General features: G+C 38.6%; 1 protein-coding gene across 1 annotated transcript; it reads right to left on the bottom strand.

Moving 5' to 3' along the window:
• Positions 1-6482: 6482 nt before the first annotated feature.
• Positions 6483-8756, bottom strand: LOC129238083 (toll-like receptor Tollo). The gene has a single exon (XM_054873122.1). The coding sequence runs from the start codon at positions 8754-8756 to the stop codon at positions 6483-6485; it is 2274 nt and encodes a 757-aa protein (XP_054729097.1).
• Positions 8757-9040: the final 284 nt, after the last annotated feature.

The following is a 9040-nucleotide window of genomic DNA, read 5'->3' as shown; positions in this document are numbered from 1 at the left end:
AGCCATCATTATTCAAGAATATGATTGCTTCCTCCAAATGCTCCAGGATAATATGAATTTTTGGTGTTTGAGCAATTTCAGTACTTTTTAAGGCTTCACGGAGTTCTTTTAAATTTTTGTTAAAGTCAGTAAGATCAGCTTTTTTGGCAGCAAAGCACTTTTCAACAATTTTATTCATAGCTTTAAATGCAGCAATATAAGGCTGTAAACGAAATGGTCCTGCAAGCTCGTAAATTTCAGGATCCTGCAAATTATCGGCCTCTTTAAATAATTTTCGACATTGATTGCCTTCAAACATATCTCCTTGATAGCTTTTATGAGATATACCTAATTTATTAGGCCACAATAACGCTCTATACTTTCCAATTTCCTCAATTTTAACTATATCGTCCCAGAAAAGATGGTTGACAAACCCTTGTAATAGGTGTAGTTCAGGAGGAATGCACTTCTGAAGTACGTACAAGTTGTCATCTTCAGTAGTGCCGTATTCAATGAATAAAAGGTGATTTACTGTAGTGCGACATTCTTTAGACTTTTTTTTGTCATTACCCAAGCTCTTGAATTTAAAGTAGTCATCTTTTAAATGCTTGTAGGTCTTTAAATCAAGATTTTTGTCATCACTGCTTATATAATTTTCCTCAATCATTTTATTATAACTTTTTAATTCATTTAATGTGACGAAGCAATAAGGGCAAGGGTAGAAAGCCGTTGCAGTTTGCTGCCCATTGACCAATAGAACGAGCTTTAAATCTCCAACAAATTTAAATGGTATCTCATTGAGTTTCGTCAATTCAACCAAAATTTTAAAATTATCATAGGTCTCTTTAATCCGAGGCACTATGCCTAATAAAAGCAATTTAAACACACTAGTCAACTTACATTTATTTGCCATACTTCCACCAGTAGAGTAAGTTGAAACATTTTTACTTTTATCCAAGTCATTTTCTTTCAAGTCGTCTTCTGGAATTGATATTGAAAGAGAAACTTTGAAGAAATCTTGTCCTCCATCTGCCATTACTTTTATTTTTGATTGTTCAATATGTTCAATGTTTCGATTTTCAAAGACAAAGTCTACGAGTTCTGATGCAGTAGCATACCCAACTGGTCTCTGTTTAATACCATCTTGGGATGTTTCGAATTCGTATATTAGAAACCTTCTTTATAAATGTGTTCCAGGATATTAGATTGTTCATACAAATGTTGATTGTAATTCTTGGGAACTGAGTTTCTACCAGCAGAACTACGAATGAAGTTAGCCAATTTTTTCATATCATTTGTAGACGATCCAGTATTAGCTTGGAAATTGTCTAATCTTTCGGCAGAAAATCTTAATTCTTTTTATTTTTTTTTATTAACAGTTACCCGAACCTTCGATCCCAGAGTATTTAACACGAGCTCATCTTTATCTTCGTTCTCATTGTTGGATATTTTTTTTTCAACTTTTGTACTATATTCAAAACATTCTTACGAGCATTAGAAGTAGAAGGACCTCTGCAATAATGTGATATGCCTTTACCTATTTGTTGAAAACAACTGTTACATAACTCAGTAGAAGTTCTCGGTTTAGTTGCCTTTGCTTCATTTTTAGAAAGTAAATCTTTTTGTTGCGAAGTATCATCAAAACACTTGTTTACGTCAATATTTGTAGAGAAATCCCTAATTTGACCTCTACCTTTTTTTGTTTTTTATGACTCGTAACTCGTGCTGTTAGACAGATGTAACAATTACAACCCATCGTTCTTGTTTCTTTTGATAATTTAAGATCCTCGTAATTGGGCATAGTTGGACAAGGTCTTTTGAAAATATCATTTCCATATTCATTTATAGTTAGTCGGCAAGAGCTACATAAACTTTTTGGGAGTTTACTATTATAAATATTAAATTCACCATTAAAGTGCTTTTTTATAACTTCCATATGTTTTTCAGATAGCAAGAAATGATGGGAAGGTTTATTTTGGAAAATAATTTTTTTCCCACAAAGAGCGCATACTTTTGTGCGATTTTCTTCATGATCGCATTTATAAAGCGGATGCTGACTATTCACCCGACTATTCAGCTGACTATTCATTATTAATTAATCTTCTTATATAAGAATTTCTAAAACTAGAAAATACATTTGCCAGAAAACACTAATATTAATAGTTTAAACTGTACTTTTTTATTGCGGAAAGCACTCGACTGCCCTCTGCCTCCTAGCGGCATTTATCGTAACTATTATATATAATATAGCTACATAATATTGATATAGGTATTATATACCATGTATTGAGTATGCAACACTTTTACATATCTATTTAGAAAATAACTTTTGATATTTATTCCAAATTGTCCCAACCTGAAATATAAAAATATGAATAACTTTTGAAAAGGAGCTGGTAGGATTTCAATTCCAACGGATTTTGCAGCCTATAATCATCAACAAATACAACCCAGCTTGCAGTTTTCGTCGACATTTTTGTGCAACCTATCGATGCTTCCTGCCTACCGTGCCTATATAACCAGTCCGAAGTCAATTTTAGATAAGATTAGAGATCTAGTGATACTTAATAATGTATCAAACAGTGCTTTGAGGATAAGTATTTAACTATGTTTAGTCTAGATATGCTTATGCTTATATATTAGTCGCTTATCAAAGATAATGTCTAATATTTTAAGTGTGTTGGTGTGGGGGATTATGGTATTGGAGAAGGATATAGGTGGGAATATGCATTTATGCTTGCAACATACATATATGGAATGTAGAACTTTTATTCATAGAAATACTGGCTCCCGAAGCTTGTGCCCAAACTTCGAGGTCCGCAAGGATACCGCTAAATGTACTTTTAACTTCTGATAAATTTTTGGTATTTGAAAAAATTACTACATCATCTGCGTAAATGAAGTGTTCGACATGCAGATGTTTGGATATTACAGAGTTCACTTCATTAAAAGCTATGATGAACAAAATGACAGATAGAGGTGATCCTTGAGGAATGCCATCAAAGAGGGGAAGGATTTGGGATTCATGGTTGTTAGCACGAACATAAAATTTGCGATTGCATAAGTACGATTTGATAGTATTATACATTTTTTCCCCAATCTTCCAGCGATTTAGCTCTTCCAATACATTGTGAGAGCCTATTCCATCGTATGCCTTTTCAAAATCTAAGCTAAGCACAGATACATGGTTTCTATCGGCAAGTGCTGAGTTAGCGAAATGTTCAAATATTAGAAGTGGATCTATTACACTAAGTCCTTTTTGAAACGTAAACTGGTGTGGGCTAAGTAGGTTATTTTTTTGGGCAAACCAGATGATTCGCCGGGAAATCATTTTCTCTAGAACTTTTGACATGCAAGGGAGAAGGGATATAGGTCTATAACTAGATATGAGGGAGTTGGGTTTATTGGGTTTGGGGATGGGGATAATTGCGGCAGTTTTCCACGCTTGAGGGAATAATCCTTGACTAAATATTGAGTTGTATAGGTTAACGAGTCGGGATTTTAAGAAGGAAGGAATATTTTTTACTATCACGTAGTTAATTCTATCTCCACCGGGAGTCTTACCCTTCAGAGAAGAAAGCGTTAAATCGAATTCTTCTATTGTGGATGGTGAATCTATTGATACACTATCGGAGGATGGGGAAGAGTTAATTCATTTCATCGCATAATTCGTGGTAAGAAATTTACGATGAAATGGATAAGTATTGCGCAACGATCTAGTAGGAATATGAAAGTGAATGCAACGTAATAGGGATGCACAGTCGACTTCTCCTTTAATTACACTAAAAACAAAAGACAGTAAGAGCATAGACCTTCTACTCTCTAGAAACTTTAAGGTAATTAAAATCAAACGGGAATGATAGGAAGGGATAGGATTTCAGATTTTTAACGACCTGAGAGCATATTTAAGGAACACCTTCTGTACACGTTCAATTCTCTCAATAGCAAATTGGTGGCAGGGGCTCCAGATAAATGATGCATATTCTAATCTAGAGCGAACAAAGGAAGTAAAAAGAAATTTGTGAGTGTAAGGCTCCGAGAACATCAAACTGTTCCTAAGATTGAGTAAGAAGTGGTCACAATAAAGTTAATGTGACTGTTGAAAGAAAAATGTGAGTCAAAGATCACCCCTAGATGAACAGATTGAAATAAAGTTTTATCAATGCTGTAAGATGACTGGAAAACATTTTGAGTTTCGGCGAAGGTGACATGAAAACATATATTAATATTTAGAGAAATGCCAGAGTTACTGCACCAGCGAACGAGCGCATTAATTTTCGTTTGCAACATTGGAACATCCACATTTTTTCTAATGGCCGAAAATATTTTCAAATCATCAGCATACAAAAGAAAGTTGGCAAATGAAGAACAGGTACAAATATCATTAAAAAATAGAGCGAAGAGAAGAGACCCTAAAATAATGCCTTGTGGCACCCCTGAAGATGCAATGAAAGGTTCCGAACATTCACCCTCAATCGTTACCACACATCGTCTATCGGATAAATAAGATTTCAACCATTGAAAGAAAACAGAATGGCAACCAAGCGAGGCTAATTTACGCAATAGAATTGCATGAGAAACTTTATCAAATGCTTTAGAAAAGTCCGTATAAACACAATGACGACTTGAAAACCTTCAGCAAAATTTCCAAAGCAGTATTCACCAAAAGCAGCCAGGTTAGAAACTGTAGTCCTACCCGAGATAAATCTATGCTGATTGGGCGAGATTAAGCTCTTAGTTGCAAAGTACATTTTTTCTTTTACAATTCCTTCGAAAAGTTTAGAAATAATAGAAAGCTTCGAGATCAGCCTGTAGTTGCACACATCATAATTTTTGCCACTCCTGAAATTAAGGGTGATAGTTGTGATTTTCCAATCGTTGATAAAAACTCCCGAAGATAGAGATTTATTAAAAACTAATTTGAGAGGAAAGACAATAGCCGGGCAGTTTTTAAGAAAAATTACAGACAGCCCATCCTTATCAGTCTGTAGAGAAGGTCTTAAGCCCAAAATCCCATTCGCAATGTCCAGGTTTAAATAAATTAAATAGCCAAAATTCAAGGATGAAAGTGTATTATCATGACAAGGAGAAAACGAGTACGTATCATCACTAGTGAAATTAGATGTGAAAAAATCGGCAAACAAATTGGCTACGTCCACAGGAGTAGACGCTGATTTGTCATTAAAACGAACCGCAGAAGGGACTCCAGTAAAATATAGCAAATAAAAAAAAAAATAAATAAAAATGATCCTTCATCTCTTTCAGAAAAAAATTGAACCAAAAGACAGAAAAACGAAATCTTTGGCTTAAATAACCTGCAAAAATGTTTGTCAAAAATGTTCGCCATTTATCTCTTTTTAAAAATACTAGCTCTACATTGAATCTTTAGGTCAGCTTGCATTTTATAATAATATCTGAAGAGCACTGACATTGAAGTCTAATACAAGGTGGCGCAAAATTAATCATCGAATTTGATTTTTGAGTAACTTTTATACTAAAAACAAAAAAAAAAACACAAAACAAAATATGATGATAATCTTTATTTGACCTCCATCGCTTGTCTGTTTGTATGCTGCAACTATTTAGTTCACAAATGTCAAATACGATTGACGTACGACGCCAATTGCAAAAATTTAAATCTTCCGATTGGGTGACTAATTTTGCGCCACCTTATATAAAGTTATTTCTCCTAAAATCTTGTATTATACTTTTCTGAGTAGATTTGCCTCGGATCCTCATATTAATAAGTGAACCAGCAAACACCGGGAGCACCCTGCATGGATGTTACCGTAGAAATCACCCCTACAGACATTTGCTGGAGCCTGAGTCACCCTCGCAGGTGAGTCAGGAGGCATATCATGGCACCAAGGCAGCAAACATGACTGCAACTACTGGATCGGTCAGTATATAGATAGGCATTCAGCGGAAGATTCTCATCACCTTCCTAACCTCGCGACCCTCGAATGCCGTTGAGGGAGTGCAACCACCATCCATTGCAGACGCAGAGCTTCAGTTGCCTCGTGTGACTCGCGTAACCTTGGATCAATTACGGTCGGGATATTGTGGCAGGTTAAACTCCTACTTATTCAGAATTGTCCCCGACATACTCAATACGTGTCCGGCATGTGAAGGTACCCCGCACGATACAAGCCACCTATTTACATGCTCTCTCAAACTCACTTACCTCACACAGCCCTCTTCCTCTGGAACTAACCTGTCGAAATAGCGCGCTTCCTGGGCTTACCGTTAGACGAGTTAAGCGATGACGATCGCTGATCCAACCGCATTGGCAGGGTCTAGAGAACTGCTACAATATTAAGAACACCGTAAGCTTTTCTCTTCTGGAACAACATATTCATTATATGGCCGAACGAATAAAACTTCTGTGTTATTTTTGACCAAAGCTACTTTGATTAAATTAATATTTTCTATACAAAATATTTACAATACTTTCTTATACTTGCAAATACGCACCTATGCTTATAAATGAGTACACATTTTCTTCATTTTCCGTTCTCAACAACCTCTGAAAGTTCGACATTGCACTCTATTTTGCTAGAATTTCCTCTAAATTTCCACTTTCCACGCTGTGCGTGTGGCATTGCATAGCGTAGCTTTTGCCAAAACCACGGATCACCCCACTTTAGGTAAGTGTTCATCTTCAAATAGGCCTTCAACTCTTGATCCAAAAGCTCTGTAACTTTAATTTCACCATAGATCACCAGAATTATACGCGAACGTCCCTCATTCACGGCACACTGATGTGCTGTACGAAATTCCATCTGTGCCCAATCGGATTCAATGAAATGCTGGGATAGTACAATGATCGTGCGACGCGATTGCTCCACCGAGTCAATGATCTGTTCGGGTATATAACCACCAGCCAGCCAGTCACGCACATGTATGCAAACCTTAAAGGATGGCTGTCCCTGCTCCAATCCGGGCACCAGTTCATTTTCGACGAATTGTTCATCGTGATGTGAATACGAAATGAACGCATCCCATTTACGATCGCGATCGACATCTTTCTCACTCACACAACACATACACAAACGATGTGTGTACAGCCAAATTTTCAGCTCAATGCGATACTTGTAATAACAGAGCGCAGTTGTGGTGAATGCTAAACCCAAGGCAGCCACACAAACTACTACGATCACCAACACTGTGCGCACACCCATCTCTGGCAGACAAAAGTCAGTAAAGGACAATTCTAAAAGGCGTGCCAATTTCGTATTTTCACATCGCATGTCGCTTGCATCGCTCAAACGCTTGCGATTGCTTTTAACAAAGTTGAGCAGTGGTTGGGTGCTACAGTTGCAAGCCCATGGATTTTCCGAAAGGTAGGCGAACGTCATGGTCTCACTCGTGTTAAGAGTGTTGATCAGTTGTGGGCTGATATGCTTTAGTTGATTTTGACGCACATCGATGACGAAGAGTGCGCTGGTTGAGTGATTGCTGGAACCCAGCTGATCGCATAGGTAGTGTAGCGAGTTATTGCTCAGCAGCAGTCGTTTTAAGCTCCATAATCCTTCGAAGATGGCGCAGTCCTCACCAGCTGCCCAGTCGAGTTGATTGTTGCGCAGATCGAGCAACTGCAAGCGATTGGGTTGGGCAAAAGTGCCCGCAGCGATAGTGCGCAGCTCATTGTTGTCCACCGATAGCTCGATGAAGGTGTTCAAGGGTGGTAGTACTTTGGCGTCCAAATGTCGCAATCTATTGCGACTTAAAAATAATGTTAAAAGCCTGGTGGTAGTAGCAAAGAGGCCCACCGGTAAAGCCTCCAACAGATTCCCGCTCAAGTTTAAGATTTGTAAACGCTTTTGCTGCGCCAACAGCGTGGTCGGTAGTACACGCAGTTGATTGTCCTTCAACCCAAGTCGCTGTAGGAGGATCAAAGGTGCAAAAATACGCGCTGGTAGCTCTGTTATGCTACAATTAGTCAGATATAATCCTCGAATAGTAGTCAAGTATTTGAAATCGTCCTCTCGCAAACGATGCAGCAGTCGATGTTGTTGCATATCGAGCTCACGGAGACGGCGTAAACCATGAAATGCTGAGCTGGGAAACTCCTCCAGCTGACCCAGCAGTGCGATACTGTTTATATTGGGCACTGGGCTGAATAAGTCAGTTGGCAAGTGCGCGAAGTTCAAGTCAATTGTGATGCGAAAAAGTGATGGCATGGGCTCTAGTATATCTGGAGAAAGCTGCTGTGATACAAGCTGTAAGTCGTTTGTTGCTGATTGCTGCGGCTCAGCATGCAGTTCCAGTTCTTTGATCTTTCGCAAGCGTTCGAGATCGCGGCCGAAGGTTTCGAGTGACACTTGTGCGACCGACGCCAAGCCCCTCACATCCAACACGTAGCTGGGCGTTAGTGCCAATTGGGCCAACAACTCGGTGACAGGCAAACAGTTGTACGTGGCAATTTCAGCCGTTTCGCGTAGTTTGCCCAAATGCGGTAAACTGGCTAGCACATCCGGTTTCAATACACCGCCACCACAGGTGAGCTTGACGCCATTGTCTTCGTTCAACGAAATATGAATTTGCTCGGCCACACATTCTACATTGGTCAAGTTGTGCTTGTCACGGTAACAGATGCAAGTGCCATTGGCTGTGATTTGCGTACAATCCTCGGCGGTGAAGGGCTGCTGGTGTTTGCCCAAATCCTCAACGGCGGCGGCAATGCGGGTAAATAGTAAATAGAAACTTAGCCCAGTAATAATATAGGTGGCCAAAGGAATTTGGCATATTGTTTTATCAAACTTCGACTGCGCCATTTTCCGAGGCAATGTAAATGTGTTTCGTACTCTCCACTGTGCTGTAACTACTAGACTGAGCTTTGGGATAGCCATAAAAATGTTTTAAGGTGTATTTTCGGCAAAACATCAAAGGCAACGGCCGGGTCTCGATTTTAAACAATGCTGTTACATTGAATAGTGGCCACTTCCAGTGTAGCCTAATTATGTGTATTTAGCAAGTATTGGACTTAGATGAAGGGTGCCAGATGTGACTGTTCATTGAATGTGTGTATGTGTATGTATGCACTAATCACCCAGCACTA

Source organism: Anastrepha obliqua, chromosome 2, assembly GCF_027943255.1.
Source record: "Anastrepha obliqua isolate idAnaObli1 chromosome 2, idAnaObli1_1.0, whole genome shotgun sequence".
NCBI lineage: Eukaryota > Metazoa > Arthropoda > Insecta > Diptera > Tephritidae > Anastrepha > Anastrepha obliqua.
Note: the sequence above shows the minus strand (reverse complement) of the source record. Positions and strands in the feature narration are given on the sequence as shown.

What these genes read in the sequence shown, in the direction of transcription:
- LOC129238083 (XM_054873122.1), bottom strand. Translation starts at nt 8,756, where the DNA reads ATGGCGCAGTCGAAGTTTGATAAAACAATATGCCAAATTCCTTTGGCC.